We start from the raw sequence: 17,988 nt of genomic DNA on the forward strand, positions 1-17,988 counted from the left end.
ATGTCATTACAGCTTCCAGGACTCCACGCCAATCCACCAGGACTCCTCAAGGCCGAAATCCCACAGGTTAGTATGGGCATGTTTTGCTCGTAAAGATCAGTCGAGGTTACTCAAACTAACATAATGAACAGAATTATTTTTTAACTTTTAATGTGTAGAAATAGGGCAGAATAACTACTTTCTCCCAATTTATTAAGATAATAATGTTTTTTTTAAATTACATATATATTACATGTGTTTGCTTAATTTTTTTTAACAGAAAAGCAAGACACATTCCCAATGTCAGACAAAAGTAAGTATCCATGGATTGTTACTAAAATATTTTTCTCGATTTTCCAGTGGAATTAAATGAAGATTCTCTACTTTACTTTATCTTTAACCTTCTGGGCCCGTATTCATAAAGAATCTTAATGCAAAGAGTAGCTCCTAGTGACAAAATTCTAAGAAAATTCTTAGAAATGAGGGCGTTTACTCTTAAAATTAACTAAAAAATCCTAGTAGAGAAAAAAGTAATTGAGAAAGCATCTTAACCCTTAAAAGAGGTCTTAAGGTCAAATTTGTTAGGAGCACGGACGAGGACTTTGAAGAGGCTTAAGAGTTTCTTTAGCAGTGGAGAAAATGGCAGAAAGACGAAGAGGGAGAAGAAATGTGTTGCAGACGATGGATGACAGTGACTTAATAAGACGCTATAGATTAGATCATGCAGGGATCATGTTTGTTGCATTAAATCCAACTTACAAACCACCAATTAAATAGACATGCCAGCAATCAGTGTAATTGGAAAGAGTGGAACAATGTTTATAATTCTAAGCCAATCAAATACCTTATAGGAAATTAACAGCATGGTAAATAATAAAAGGATTTATATACACTGAAAAAAATGATTTGTTAAATTTACTAAAAAATGTTATCGTAAGTGGTCGCAATCAATTTATTTGATCTCAATTTAAACAAAAACACATGCAATTCCCATAAAACCAATTCATTTTTTAAAATTAAAATCAAAAAACTAAAATTAAATTATTTAAACGAGCACAAATAATTATGTAATTTAAGTAATTATGCTTAATTTAATTTTTCAGTGTACATATATATAGTGTGTGTGTGTGTGTGTGTGTGTGTGTGTGTGTGTGTGTGTGTGTGTGTGTGTGTGTGTGTGTGTGTGTGTGTGTGTGTGTGTGTGTGTGTGTGTGTGTGTGTGTGTGTGAGTGAGAGAGAACGGTAAAATAGGACAATTTTGTACTTGTAAATTCAAAGTGAAGGCTTAGAATAGACCCTATACTTAAAAGCGCTCCTTTTTTCCCCTTTTTGGACAACTAACCAATCAGTCTTCAAAAGACTGTGTCATACGTAGCAACGGGTCAGCCCCGCCTCTTCACTGAGATAAGAGTTTTTGTATTTTCATTGCTCAGAGTTGCTCTCAGATCGGTCCCGAATAGCTCTTAAGCGAAGACTCCTATGTAAAAGTTTTTAAGCTAAATTAGGAGTTTTCTGCGAGGACTCTTAGAATCTTTATGAATATGGGCCCTGATTGATAGCTGCTCACAGTTCTTCTCCTTGTTAATTAATATAGATAATGAGGCAGAGATTCATGTTAAAATTCATAAATTAGAGTGGTCATACTTAAGTATTGTGATGCTATTTTGTATGGTTTTTGAAGGTAACGCTATGCCTTTGTTGCATTTAGGATTCCAAAGAAAAGTGCTAACGTTGTTAATTGAAATAAAAGAAGAGGTAAGAAGAATTGGTCAAAATGTGGAACCAGACAATTTGTTCCACCTGTCTACCTTGGCCACTGAGGAGGAGTTCCGATACCTGGAAAGGCAGTTGGAAAGTGGAAATACCCGGGCAGCAATGGTAAAAACAAACACAAAAAAACACTCCAAAGCTCCATTTTCTCAATATAGCTCTAATCTTCGACAGTGTATTATTTTTTTTAAATATAATATTGAATTTATGACTGAACAACAGCTTGTTGCATACTTAGAGAAAGAGCCAATATAATACAATATCTTTCTCCAAAGCCGCGTTTTCATTACGCTTCTAATTGTGCAAAATGCTTATTGAAAGTAGCCCAATGGAATTGCTTAAATTTCACATAAACTTCCATTTTTTGAAAAACTGGAATGGAAACTTGGTGACTTGGTGACACACTGCTGCCACATAGGGCCTACAAATAATTTTTTTCACCCACTCAATTATGTATTAATAACGAGATGTAATTTGTTTTACAACATCTTTATCGTAATAACGAGAAATTGTCATTAAAACAACATTTCTCCTAATAAGGACAGTGGTATAAGTTTAACCCAGTAATGACAGACCCCACAAATGTGGCCACAAATATAACTATCTATAGGCCTACTGTCATGAAGACATATACAATAAATATATTAAAAGAAGACACTAGTTTCAGCCAACTCAAAGACTGCGGAAACAGACCAGTTATGCACATCAATCCATTCCAGACGATCTTGGTTTGCTTCTTATTTATTAAATATACAGTCAAGTAGTTAAAGAAACATTGATCAAAATTCAAATACAATGAAATGGTCAAAATCACATCACTCTGGGTAAAAAGCTATTTCTCAGTCTTGAGGTGTGGGCTTTCAATCTGCTGTAATAGATCGTTTTATAGGGTTAGTGATAGAAAACATGCAGGTCAATGTTCATTAAAGTTGTTAAACACTTGACCACTGAAGCATATGCTGTAATACTACCTGCCAAGTACTGACATTGGCATGTGTTGTTCAGGTGTCAAGGTTGTGCAAAATTGGAGGAAGAAACATCAGAGACAGTGCCAGAAGAATGCTGGACAGGTAAAGCCTACTAAATGTGGAACATAAATCAAACATTCTAATGTCTTGCATTTGGTCAAAAATTTGCACAAATCAGAAATTTAAAAAAAATCATTCACTTTTAACAGTCAGTTTGAAATGTCAGTCTTTAACCACATTTGTTAACCAACTTTATTTCTATTATATTTTAGTGGTTTCAAAAATTCACTGATGTCCAAATTTAATATGAAGGGGGGTGGACCACTACATAAGGAGGCTTTTGAAAACACAAAATTGTTCTCGGCCATCAGAGGTATGTGTATTGTGTGTGTGTGTGTGTGTGTGTGTGTGTGTGTGTGTGTGTGTGTGTGTGTGTGTGTGTGTGTGTGTGTGTGTGTGTGTGTGTGTGTGTGTGTGTGTGTGTGTGTGTGTGTGTGTGTGTGTGTGTGTGTGTGTGTGTGTGTGTGTGTGTATATATATATTATGGCAATAAAGCTAACAATTAATCACGCTGTTTTTTTATTAGGGCCCAAGCCCTGAAAGGGCGCAGAGCCCTATTGTTCTTCCTCTGTTTCTTATTATTAGGGCTCAAGCCTGAAAGGGCGCAGAGCCCTATTGTTCTTCCTCAGATTATTCTTTTTAGGGCTCAAGCCTGAAAGGGCGCAGAGCCCTATTGTTTTCCTTAGGATTATTATTAGGGCCCAAGCCCTGAAAGGGCGCAGAGCCCTATTGTTCTTCCTCAGATTATTCTTTGTTTTTTTTTTTTTTTTTTTTTTTATTTTTTTTTTCGACTTCTCGGGTACTTTTGGGGCACTTAACATGCTCGAAAACTCTTGAAACTTCGCACAGGCGTCGGAATGCGCGGCCATCAGAGCCGGGCTGAAGCTGGTACCCGGGCGTGGCAGGGGGGCTCGACAGCGCCCCCTAAAGTGGGGTCTGAAAACTTGGTCCATATATCAAACACACTTGCACGTACATGTATGAAACTCGGTACACATTTAGATCTCATCGGGCCAAACAACTTTCGTGCTCATAGTTATGCGTCAGCCCAACAGGAAGTGAGCTATAATCGGTTGTTCGGAAAACCCATGCTCTGGAATTTAATATACTCCTCCGAGGCCATTGTTTCGATCATTGCCAAACTCGGTCAGCATCAAGTGAACATATCCAGGATGCTAAATTGCGAGCGGATTTTTGATATCTCAAATGGTTTGGCCGTGGCAAAGCAACGAATTTATGGCGAGAAAAGGGAAACAGGAAGTGTGTTATAACGTCAGCAAACATTGACTGATTTGGATGAAACTTCAGCTGTGTGTTCGTTGTAAGAGGCCGATCACATGGATATGACTTTTGTGAGTCAAAGTTATAGCGCCACCAACTGGCAGCAGGAAGTGTGTCACTTTCAAAAATGCTTTGAATCACCATCTTATTTTCACCCCATTTACTTCAAACTTCATCAGTATAATGTGAAAACATGACAGATAGAGACGTATGAAATGGATTCCTGAAATTTCAAATACTGTTGCCATGGCAACGTGTCAAAGTTTAATAATCTTTTGGCTGTTTTGAGGCTCTTAGCATGCTTGAAATTGCTTGAAACTGCTTGAAACTCAACACACACATCAGAGATGTCAGTCAGTACACATTGGCAAAGCATCAGAAATGGGCGGGGATGAGGGCCTCTCTAGCGCCACCTTTTGACAAAAGTGGGGGGGTTAGTTTTATCTTCAGTTACCAAACTCGGTACATATATTGTTCTCTTCGAGCCGGACAACTTTCTAATTTACAGTCATTAGCTCCGACCAACAGGAAGTCAGATATTTTGGTTTTAAGGTGAATATTTATGTAATTCAGGGTCTGAGTTTTTACGTTCTCCTCGTAGGCGATTTATTCAATCTCCACCAAACTCGGTCAACATGAAACAAAGATACTGAAGATGCTAAAATGTGAACGGATATTGGATATCTCAAACGGTGTTTCCATGGCAAGGGATTAAATAAGGACAAAAAAGGGGAACAGAAATTCTCTGTGTCTGCTGCTCTCCCCTCAATGAACACAAGATGGCAGCATTGTATTAGTTTTGAAGCAGGATAAAAAAAAAACTTGTTTCTCTCTCTCTCTCTCTCTCTCTCTCTCTCTCTCTCTCTCTCTCTCTCTCTCTTGTTTGTGATTTTTGAGGACACAAATTTGTATAATGACATGGGTATTACACTGGTATTACAACGTGTATGTGTGTGTGTTTAAAAACATACTAAAACAATGTTTTATTCAAATGTAACCAAATAGCTTTAAAATAATCATACTATTTTTCAGATCAATATATTTATTTTAGGGATGCACCGAATCCAGGGTTCGGGTTCGGATTCGGCCGAATATTGGGCTTTTTGACTGGGTTCGGTTTCTGCCGAACCCCAGAATTTATTTCCACCGAACCCGAACCCTAGGCTTGCACTATGCGCGCCCCGCTGGTCGAACTTAATGACGCCGCTGTTGAAAGTGAAAATGGAACTCATGTACAGAAAACGTGGCAGTATACTTTAAGTCAAAAGAAGGCGATTCAAGTTGAGCTACGCGTTCAATTTGCAATGCCGATTTGTCTCGTGATGACAAGGACCCAAAACAACAGCCGCTGTTAAAACATTTGCATATGAAACATCCGAGAGAATACGAGTTGTGCATGAAGGAATCTACAGACAGCAGCCAAAAAGTATTTTATTTTACCGTACAAACAGCCTATAGATCTATAGATCAGATAAAATATAAATAAAATTAATAAAATATATATAGCCTACTTAAATAATTACCAAATTAAGATGACAAAACGAAAATACACTGAATCCGTTAGCTTTGAAGAACCGGAATTAGGTAAATAGGTAGATAATATACTATATATCTTTACATATATAGCATACTATTCTCTTAAAACCATAATTTCGTTATTTTTATTAACCCAAATAATGATTCATCCGCTAGGTTGCACGTGAGGGGAAAAAAATAGGTTCCTTCCACTTAAGAGTTGAGCTCTTTTTATTTTAATAGGCTATATCTCTTTACATAAATACTATTTTCTACTTTAAAAAAAAAAATAACTTAGTTATTTTACTAACCCAGTGTTTTGTATGTGAATGCTGTTTCACGTGAATATAACCACAGGAGTGAAGCACAAAGCTTTGTTTAGCCTAGAAAGGAAATAATGGTCAGAGAGCACTTTTTCATTCTGTTTTGCTATCTGGATATGGTCACTCGATTTTCCGTGAATTTTAACAATAGGCCTAGTCCATTTTATCCCAATGGACATGGACATCTCGTTTCTTTTCCCAACTCTTCACTCGCGTCGCACCCATTCGCAGGGGATTATAAACGTTTCTTCCTTTCGTTTGCTTATAAATAAGTCTATTATAACTATTCACATCCTTTACTGTGGGAAAGTATAAAAAACACTGTAGGACGAATACCTTTTTACTTCAAATTTTATTTAACACAGTTTGTTCTTGTTATTAAACTTGTTAAGGCGCGTCAAGTTTGGTTTATTTGAATAGCGCATTTCACACACACGCCGGTGATTTTAGTTTCGTTTTCTCTGGCAGTGAATAATCACATTGCCTAAATGTCTTGACCCTGTGGAAGATAAAATCCGCTCTTCAGACCTTTTACAGCAAGTGTTGCTTTGCAACATCAGTAGAACATATGAAGACGAAGATATTCAAGAAGGTGTCTATTCAGTGTCCCATTCCTCTCAAAGCGCAGAGCGGTAGGCTATATGACGCATCTTTGCGGGGAAATAGTATGAATCAAATATTTTTTTATAACTAATATTTAATTTTCATATATTCTTGAGGTTACCATTATTTACTGAAAATCGTTTTTGTTTTATAGGCTGTGTTGTTTCACTGACGGAAGTGCTAAAATAAACACGCATTATGGATATTTCAGCCTCAAATGATTTCAAAATGTAGGCTATATAGGCTATCTGGCATAGACTACAGAATCGCATATGCATTAGTTACATTCTCAATTTAATTTACAGAGCAATTCCTGCTAAGTTTTTAGTTTAACTAATACTATAGAAGTGGATTAGTGTGTGTCGCAGACTCGCAACGGGGCGTGGCATCACGATGGTGGCGCTCCATCTTGATGTCGGCACAAAACTAGCGCGCGCCTCCTGCTCTCCGTTGGGTTGTTCTTTGAAACGACAGAGGACGACTCGGGGTAATTTTTCTATAAACCATCATGAAATAGCGGCGAGAAGAACATACACGACAATGTTTCCTTTAGTAAACTTGACCAAAACTGGTCAATAGCACACTGCTGTGGACGTGGTTAACTTCATTAATGTGTTTACTGTGATAATGGACTGCGGACGGGGGTAGGATTCGGTATTCGGTTTCGGATTCGGCCGAATCTTAACCAGTGGATTCGGTATTCGGCCGAACCCCAAAAATCTGGATTCGGTGCATCCCTAATTTATTTTATTTAATATATTTCTTCTGAATATTTATTCTCTGTCTGCCCTCCCCTCACTAAAAGGTAGCAGTGTTGTTATTTTTGAAACTCTCTCTCTCCGTGTGTGTGTGTGTGTGTGTGTGGGTGTGTGTATGTGTGTGTGTGTGTGTGTGTGTGTGTGTGACATTAAACAATGTCTAAGCTTTTACATTTTTTAAAGTTTTAATGCGAAATTCAAACAATAAATAGCGTTTTGGCGCTAATATGGCATAACAGTTAAAGGGGCTATATGCGTTTTTCTGAAATTTAAACTCGCGACTGACACCTGTGGCCAAAAAACAGAACTGCTCTCATTTTCTGCTCGCTCTCGCAGCGGTGGTGGCGTCACATCCGCAGACAGCGCGGGAAAAGACGACCCGCCAGAAAAAAGGAAAAATAGGATACAGGCTTATATGTGCACCCACTGTGAGCGGACAAGGTGTCAGTATGCTCATCAGGAGATGTTTGAGTCATAAATGGTAAAATAAAAAGGCTATTGTTACATTTATTTTTGGGGAAAAAGTTGCATATAGCCCCTTTAAAGCCAGAGTGTTGAAAAACCATACGGAGTTGCGACATGCTCTATCATCTCCCGGCGGCGCGCGCAGTCGTGCTTCACAGAAATCTCAATACTTCTAGCGCTGTGTCAATACATTTGAATGGCTTGATACACAACAGCTCCACTTTACAGGGGTTTGCAGCAAGTTTTGGTAAACAGTACAGCATAGTGTGCATTGATTATTACATCAACCATACAGGATCGTTTTATAATGGAGAGTAATGCAACAATGTTAACATTAATGTTAATGTTTTTTATTGTACTTAGCCTTCAGGTATTCCATACTAATTGGTCATACTCATACTAATTGATGGTCAAATGTGACCATACACCTTAACTATTTTTCAATTAAATAAATGTTCTATATTTTAGTTCAATAATATTTATTGAATATTTTGAGGAGATCTTTTGGTACTAAATACTAGTTGTGCAATATTTATTGTCAATAATGACCACTTAAAATATTTTTCTTCTAATATTTGTATTATTTATATTACAATTAGTATAGTAATAAGGTTAAATTAGAGAATTATTTTTCAAAGAGGCAAATTAGAGTCATTTTGTGGAGTCAGTCTGTCATTAATGTTCATCAAAGGACAACGGGAACAGAGAAAATTGTAGCTTTAATGATGATTCATCTATATTTCATTTATTATTTATACAGTTAAGGAAGGTTTGATAACTATTACATTTCTGTATAACAGGGAAGGCCATGGGTAAATATAACATTTATTATTTTCATTTATTATTTATTTATTCCATTTATTATCATTTATTATTACTATACTCTCCTTGAAGTTTACTTCCCGCTACTTTTTCCCTCTTCCTCCCAACCGCGGCTGCAACTGTCTTCTTCTTCTTCGATAGTAGCCTAAGCCAGTGTTTCCCAACCTTTTTTCAGTCATTTTATCATACGTTACGCTAGGGGTGTAACGGTACAGATTGCTCACGGTTCGGTTTGTATCACGGTTTAAGGTTCACCGTTTCGGTACGGTTCAGTATTTGCTATGTTCAGGGAAAAAAGGACTACTGTCAAATAAAACAAAAGAAAATAATAAGAACAAATCATTTAAATACAAGCAGCAGCACAAATAAATACTATTGAGCAAAGATACTAATAAAATAAACTATGTTTTTCAGGTACGTCTAACATTAGTTTTCAGGTACAGAAATTGATCAAATGTAAAATAACATTGCATATATGACTGTATAAATTAAAGATTAATCCTATTAAACTTACAAACGTTATTCAATCAAGAGCAGTGAGTGATGCCCTTGTCTTTTGTTTGACATTAAACAGACAGCAGTAAAGGCTACTGCCCCTTTAAGACCTCGGTTAGCGTCGTCTTTTCTGGACTGTATAAAGCTTACTTAAGCCATATACAGACTATGTCTGCTAGAATACTCATCAATATGTTGACATACTTTTTGCGTGAGTTTGTCCATTCAAGAGCAAGACTTGAAAGAGAACTCAATATTTGCGCGCTGAGAGACGTGTGCGCGCTCTCGGATGAGTGCATGGAAAATTTTCTCACAGTGCGCGCGACTTCTCATTCGCGTCTTCTGGCACTAAACCAGATAGTTGCGTGTTCTGAGTTAACACAATCAGAACGTAAAAATACGGGATATTTTACGGGAAAATACTAAAACGGGAAGACAGCGGGAAAAGAGCTAAAATACGTGAGAAACCCGGAAAAAACGGGAGGGTTGACAGCTATGGTGTGTGTGTGTGTGTGTGTGTGCGATATGTAGGCTTAGGGGTAGTGTAGGGGGATAGAATGTACAGTTTGTACAGTATACAAACCATTAAGTCTATGGAATGCCATCTGCCTGTCTTTCCCCTTCCCCCTCTCTATCTGTGTGTGTGTGTGTGTGGGGGGGGGGGGGGGGGGGGGTCTCTCTCACCCTGTGAGTTTGTGTGTGTGCCTTTCTCTCAGTCCTTCCCCTCCCCCTCACTCTCACTCTATCATTGTGTGTGTGTGTGTGTGTGTGTGTGTGTGTGTGTGTGTGTGTGTGACTTTCTCTCTTGATCATAATTTAACCCTTTCATATAGGCTATCACAAATAACTATCACTTGAAATAAAAACGTCATGTGATGTGTTTGCCAAGATCACGTATGATGCACATGTCTTTAAATTAATTATTTACTGATATAATATAAATGTATTAAAACATAAATTTCACATGATTTTATAAAAGTGGCTATTTATAATAAACTTCCATAAAATGTAGACACGCATCTTACTCTTACCTGACACTGATATTAAAATCATCTTTGCAGTTTCTGTGATTTGGCTCCATTTATACATTTTTTATTAAAAAAAATTTATTGGACCACCCATATTGAAATGAAAGCATGTTTTATGGTGCATAAGATTGGTGCACAAACGGTAGCTAAGGTAGCTCAAAAACACATGAAGAGAAGTGTTAGAATAAAACAACATCAGCATTCGAATGGTATTCTGAACTCATTCCAATTTGACCTTTGACATAATCTGACATGAAATTCTTATAAATTTAATTGATCTCATAGATGTGGCTGTTGTGGTTTGTGGTCATAGCAGCACCAACTGCTGCAGTTAATGTGGTGAATTCAGATGACTTTGACATAGTCCTTTTATGTTTTCCCATTTTAAATGCCTATTGCCTGCCGTGCACAGTTAAACTGATGCCACCGGGGTGGCGGTGCCACCGGCTTGGGCCCGTCATCGCTGCTCGCAGCTTTAATTATTATTATTATTATTATTTTATCGACTTCTCGGGCACTTTTGGGGCCCTTACCATGCTCAAAAACTCTTGAAACTTTGCACACACATCGGAATGCGCGGCCATCAGAGCCGGGCTGAAGCTGGTACCCGGGCGTGGCAGGGGGGCTCGACAGCGCCCCCTAAAGTGGGGTCTGAAAACTTGGTCTATATATCAAACACACTTGCACGTACATGTATGAAACTCGGTACACATATAGACCTCATCGGGCCAAACAACTTTCGTGCTCTAAGTTACGTGTCAGCCCAACAGGAAGTGAGCTAATATGGGTTGTTCTGAAAACACATGCTCTGGAATTTAATATACTCCTCCGAGGCCATTGTTTCAATCAGTGCCAAACTCGGTCAGCATGAAGTCAAGACACAGAGGATGCTAAATTGCGAACGGATTTTTGATATCTTAAACGGTTTGGCCGTGGCGAAGCAACGAATTTATGGCGAGAAAAGGTAAACAGGAAGTGTGTAATAACTTGTGCAAACATTGACTGATTTGGATGAAACTTCAGCTGTGTGTTCGTTGTAAGAGGCCGATCACATGGATATGACTTTTGTGAGTCAAAGTTATAGCGCCACCAACTGGCAGCAGGAAGTGTGTCACTTTCAAAAATGCTTTGAATCACCATCTTATTTTCACACGATTGACTTCAAACTTCATCAGTATAATGTGAAAACATGACAGATAGAGACATATGAATGAATTCCTGACATGTCAAAGTTTAATAATGTTTTTGGCTGTTTGTGTGCCCTCCCCTCTATCACCAAAAGGGGGCAGTGTTGTATTATTTTTGAAACTCCCTTTCTCTCTCTCTCTCTCTCTGTGCTTGCTTATGTGATTTATGAGGACACAAATGTGTATGATGACATGGGTATTGGTATTACAACGTAGTGGTTAATGTGGACATGAACTATGACACTATATCACTACAGGACTCATTTTCTAAATCACATTTGAGTTACAATTCTTATCATCTGACAGCCGTGATTTCATGTAGGCCTACTCATTCAGACAGAACTCTTTTTTTAAAACAGAGGAGTGTGAGTGTGTTTTCTATACATGTGCTTTACAGAAGGTCATGTGCTGTGTTTGCAAAGATCACTTTTGACACATTTGTCTTTAAATTCATTATTTACTGACATAGTTCAAATTTATTTTTAAAAAAAATTCACATTATTTTCTACAAGTGTCTGTTTATAAGTGTCTTTTTTTCACAGAAAGTTTTTGTTTGAACGTGAATATTTGTATAATTCAGGGTCTGAGTTTTTACGTTCTCCTCGTAGGTGATTTATTCAATCTCCACCAAACTCGGTCAACGTGAAACGGAAGCTTAACGCATTAAAAATATTTAACGCAAATAACACAGCGTCCGTTTTTATATCCATTTTTGCTTAGCGTTACATGATCACGCTCCTATTCATGTACATGCTTCCAAGCGCGACAAGACACAAGAGAGCGCGCTGTATGCCAGTGTCCTGTCTGTGTGTGTGTTAGTGTCCTGTCTGTGTGTGTGTGTGTGTGTGTGTCCTGTCTGTGTGTGTGTGTATTTGTATGTGTGTGTGTCAGTGTCCTGTCTGTGTGGATGCGTCTCATGTCAGCTATTCAAGGGACACTGACACACACACACACACACACACACACACACACACACACACTCGATGCATAGATAGACTCGCGTCAGTTTCCTGCTCACATCGAGTTCTCTTTTGCCTAGGGTTGCCAACTCTCACGCATTTGGCGTGACACTCACGCTTTCAGGCTCTGTCTCACGCTCTCACGCTGCCCAACTTAATCTCACGCCAAATTGCCAAACCTGCTTTTGATATTAAACAATGTCTAAGCTTTTACAATTTTTAAAGTTTTAATGCGAAATTCAAACAATAAATAGCGTTTTGGCGCTAATATGGCATAACAGTTAAAGCCAGAGTGTTGAAAAACCATACGGAGTTGCGACATGCTCTATCATCTCCCGGCGGCGCGCGCAGTCGTGCTTCACAGAAATCTCAATACTTCTAGCGCTGTGTCAATACATTTGAATGGCTTGATACACAACAGCTCCACTTTACAGGGGTTTGCAGCAAGTTTTGGTAAACAGTACAGCATAGTGTGCATTGATTATTACATCAACCATACAGGATCGTTTTATAATGGAGAGTAATGCAACAATGTTAACATTAATGTTAATGTTTTTTATTGTACTTAGCCTTCAGGTATTCCATACTAATTGGTCATACTCATACTAATTGATGGTCAAATGTGACCATACACCTTAACTATTTTTCAATTAAATAAATGTTCAATATTTTAGTTCAATAATATTTATTGAATATTTTGAGGAGATCTTTTGGTACTAAATACTAGTTGTGCAATATTTATTGTCAATAATGACCACTTAAAATATTTTTCTTCTAATATTTGTATTATTTATATTACAATTAGTATAGTAATAAGGTTAAATTAGAGAATTATTTTTCAAAGAGACAAATTAGAGTCATTTTGTGGAGTCAGCCTGTCATTAATGTTCATCAAAGAACAACGGGAACAGAGAAAATTGTAGCTTTAATGATGATTCATCTATATTTCATTTATTATTTATACAGTTAAGGAAGGTTTGATAACTATTACATTTCTGTATAACAGGGAAGGCCATGGGTAAATATAACATTTATTATTTTCATTTATTATTTATTTATTCCATTTATTATCATTTATTATTACTATACTCTCCTTGAAGTTTACTTCCCGCTACTTTTTCCCTCTTCCTCCCAACCGCGCGGCTGCAACTGTCTTCTTCTTCTTCGATAGTAGCCTAAGCCAGTGTTTCCCAACCTTTTTTCAGTCATTTTATCATACGTTACGCTAGGGGTGTAACGGTACAGATTGCTCACGGTTCGGTTTGTATCACGGTTTAAGGTTCCCCGTTTCGGTACGGTTCAGTATTTGCTATGTTCAGGGAAAAAAGGACTACTGTCAAATAAAACAAAAGAAAATAATAAGAACAAATCATTTAAATACAAGCAGCAGCACAAATAAATACTATTGAGCAAAGATACTAATAAAATAAACTATGCTTTTCAGGTTTTTCAGGTACGTCTAACATTAGTTTTCAGGTACAGAAATTGATCAAATGTAAAATAACATTGCATATATGACTGTATAAATTAAAGATTAATCCTATTAAACTTACAAAAGTTATTCAATCAAGAGCAGTGAGTGATGCCCTTGTCTTTTGTTTGACATTAAACAGACAGCAGTAAAGGCTACTGCCCCTTTAAGACCTCGGATATGCGTCGTCTTTTCTGGACTGTATAAAGCTTACTTAAGCCATATACAGACTATGTCTGCTAGAATACTCATCAATATGTTGACATACTTTTTGCGTGAGTTTGTCCATTCAAGAGCAAGACTTGAAAGAGAACTCAATATTTGCGCGCTGAGAGACGTGTGCGCGCTCTCGGATGAGTGCACGGAAAATTTTCTCACAGTGCGCGCGACTTCTCATTCGCGTCTTCTGGCACTAAACCAGATCGTTGCGTGTTCTGAGTTAACACAATCAGAACGTAAAAATACGGGATATTTTACGGGAAAATACTAAAACGGGAAGACAGCGGGAAAAGAGCTAAAATACGTGAGAAACCCGGAAAAAACGGGAGGGTTGACAGCTATGGTGTGTGTGTGTGTGTGTGTGTGTGTGTGCGATATGTAGGCTTAGGGGTAGTGTAGGGGGATAGAATGTACAGTTTGTACAGTATACAAACCATTAAGTCTATGGAATGCCATCTGCCTGTCTTTCCCCTTCCCCCTCTCTATCTGTGTGTGTGTGTGGGGAGGGGGGGGGGGGGGTCTCTCTCTCACCCTGTGAGTTTGTGTGTGTGCCTTTCTCTCAGTCCTTCCCCTCCCCCTCACTCTCACTCTATCATTGTGTGTGTGTGTGTGTGTGTGACTTTCTCTCTTGATCATAATTTAACCCTTTCATATAGGCTATCACAAATAACTATCACTTGAAATAAAAACGTCATGTGATGTGTTTGCCAAGATCACGTATGATGCACATGTCTTTAAATTAATTATTTACTGATATAATATAAATGTATTAAAACATAAATTTCACATGATTTTATAAAAGTGGCTATTTATAATAAACTTCCATAAAATGTAGACACGCATCTTACTCTTACCTGACACTGATATTAAAATCATCTTTGCAGTTTCTGTGATTTGGCTCCATTTATACATTTTTTATTAAATAAAATTTTATTGGACCACCCATATTGAAATTAAAGCATGTTTTATGGTGCATAAGATTGGTGCACAAATGGTAGCTAAGGTAGCTCAAAAACACATGAAGAGAAGTGTTAGAATAAAACAACATCAGCATTCGAATGGTATTCTGAACTCATTCCAATTTGACCTTTGACATAATCTGACATGAAATTCATATAAATTTAATTGATCTCATAGATGTGGCTGTTGTGGTTTGTGGTCATAGCAGCACCAACTGCTGCAGTTAATGTGGTGAATTCAGATGACTTTGACATAGTCCTTTTATGTTTTCCCATTTTAAATGCCTATTGCCTGCCGTGCACAGTTAAACTGATGCCACCGGGGTGGCGGTGCCACCGGCTTGGGCCCGTCATCGCTGCTCGCAGCTTTAATTATTATTATTTTTCTTATCGACTATTCGGGCACTTTTGGGGCCCTTACCATGCTCGAAAACTCTTGAAACTTTGCAGATACATCGGAATCTGCGGCCATCAGAGCCGGGCTGAAGCTGGTACCCGGGCGTGGTAGGGGAGCTCAACAGCGCCCCCTACAAAATAATTGGTCCATATATCAAACACACTTGCACGTACATGTATGAAACTCGGTACACATATAGATCTCATCAGGCTGAACAACTTTCGTGCTCTAAGTTATGCGTCAGCCCAACAGGAAGTGAGCTATTATGGGTTGTTCGGAAAACGCATGCTCTGGAATTTAATATACTCCTCCGAGGCCATTGTTTCGATCGGCACCAAACTCGGTCAGCATTAAGACAAGATATTCAGAATGCTAAATTGCGAGCGGATTTTTGATATCTCAATCGGTTTGGCCGTGGCGAAGCAACGAATTTATGGCGAGAAAAGGGAAACAGGAAGAGTGTTATAACTTGTGCAAATATTGACTGATTTGGATGAAACTTCAGCTGTGTGTTTGTTGTAGGAAGCCGATCGCAAGGATATGATGTTTGTGAGTCAAAGTTATAGCGCCACCAACTGGCAGCAGGAAGTGTGTCACTTTTTTTAAAAAATGCTTTAAATCACTGTCTTATTTTGACCCGATTGACTTCAAACTTCATCAGTATAATGTGAAAACATGGCAGATATAGACATATGAATGGATTTCTGAAATTTCCAATACTGTTGCCATGGCAACGTGTCAAAGTTTAATAATGTCTTTGGCTGTTTTTGAGACTCTTAGCATGCTTGAAATTGCATGAAACTTAACACACACATCAGAGATGTTAGTCAGTACACATGGGCAAAGCCTCAGAAACGGGTGGGGATGAGGGGCTCTATAGCGCCACCTTTTGACAAAAGTGAAGGGCTTCGTTTCATCTACAATCACCAAACTCAGTATATATATTGACCTCATCGAGCCGGACAACTTTCTATTTTACAGTCATTAGCTCCGACCAACAGGAAGTCAGATATTTTGGTTTGAACGTGAATATTGGTATAATTCAGGCTCTGAGTTTTTACGTTCTCCTCGTAGGCGATTTATTCAATATCCACCAAACTCGGTCAACATGAAACAAAGATACGGAAGATGCTAAAATGCGAACGGATTTTGGATATCTCAAACGGTGTTGCCATGCCGAGGGATTAAATAAGGACAAAAAAGGGGAATGTGTGCTGCCCTTCCCTCAATGAACACACGATGGCAGCATTGTCTTAGTTTTGAAGCAGGATAAAAAAAAAACCTTGTTTCTCTCTCTCTCTCTCTCTCTCTCTCTCTCTCTCTCTCTCTCTCTCTCTCTCTCTCTCTCTCTCTGTGTGTGTGTGCGTGTGTGTGTGTGTGTGCTTCTGTGATTTCTGAGGACATACATTTGTAGACATTTCATGTGTCCCCGTACATATATTGTTCTCTTCGAGCTGGACAACTTTCTAATTTAACTAATCTAATTTAACTAATTTAAAACGTTCTAATTTTAAATAAAAACGTCATGTGCTGTGTTTGCCAAGATCACGTATGATGCATATGCAGGGTATATGCAGGAATCCTGAAGTAAATTTTAATACCTTGTTAAGACTTTTTTAAGACCTTCTCAAAATATTTAAAGACCTCATCGGCGATGAGAACTACTGTTGAGCAATAAAATAAAAATATATAATCATAAGCTAAAACAAAAATATATATTAAATTAGGTGAGTGGATAGTTAAAAAAAATTGCAATTACAAAAAGTAATTCTTGAAAAAACATCTCTGGACTAATTTTATAAAATCTAAAAATGTTAATGAAAAGGTACAAATTACTTTGTGTTCTTATTAAATACATTTATAAAAAAACAATTTATATTTAATTTATATATGAATGTAAATAATTATATGGGCCTACACAAATAATATAACATTTCAAGATTTATAGTTTATTGTAAACGTAATGTGCAGCTCTGTAAAGGGACAACAAATATATGATAGATACGTGAGAACAAGATTTTTTTTAATCATCTTTAAGTGCACAAAACTATGAAAATATATGAAAGCGCGGCACAATGTGCTTATGCGCATCCCGGGTGCAGAATGATGCGCTTAAAGCAACATGGAGTCAGAGGGCGCAGTGCAGCGCGAGTGCACATTAAAAAGTTCACGGCATAAAGAGACGATGAGCGTTGAGCGCACAAATCCTAGTCTACTATGTATGTCGGTCCAAAAGGTCACTGATTATTCGTTTCTTCACAGTTTTAAATTCCGGTTATTGTGCGTGTGATGCCTTGTGTTGTCACCCGGGTAGGGAGCACAACATCGTTCAGAAACCGCTAGATAAACTCCAGGAAGATAAATTATTTTATCTACATATCAAGTATTATAACGGGAATATATCATCTTGGAGTGAGCTTTACCGAGACGCTGACTGACTGTAACCAAACACGACGCGCAGTTTGAATTCTGAACGGAGAATGATGGACAGCTACAGCGGAGGAAAGACATTCAGCTATGGAATGGCTTTAGATGACTTTGTACTAGCAAATCATAAAATAATAATAATGATTGCTGAAAGATCATGTGACAATATATATTTCTGATGATTATTTAATTACCACGACATGCCTAATCTGAGCAAGGGACTGCCTGTCTTGAGTTTTGTCGACAGACAGGGGTGGCACGAAATTTGACGGATGCGGCCGCTATGCAGGAAAAACCATAGA

General features: G+C 37.9%; 1 protein-coding gene across 1 annotated transcript in view; it reads left to right on the forward strand.

The window, feature by feature from the left end:
* The window catches only part of LOC307143126 (protein NLRC3-like), a gene marked incomplete at both ends in the record, with an annotated part of 74,709 nt that continues 56,721 nt past the window's right edge, over positions 1 to 17,988 (forward strand). The window contains one exon of the mRNA XM_079844431.1: positions 1 to 66. Within this exon, the coding sequence (XP_079700557.1) occupies positions 1 to 66 (66 nt within the window). The remainder of the gene's footprint in view (positions 67 to 17,988) is intronic.

Source organism: Gobio gobio (genome assembly GCF_949357685.1).
Source record: "Gobio gobio genome assembly, chromosome: 19".
Taxonomy (NCBI): Eukaryota; Metazoa; Chordata; class Actinopteri; order Cypriniformes; family Gobionidae; genus Gobio; species Gobio gobio.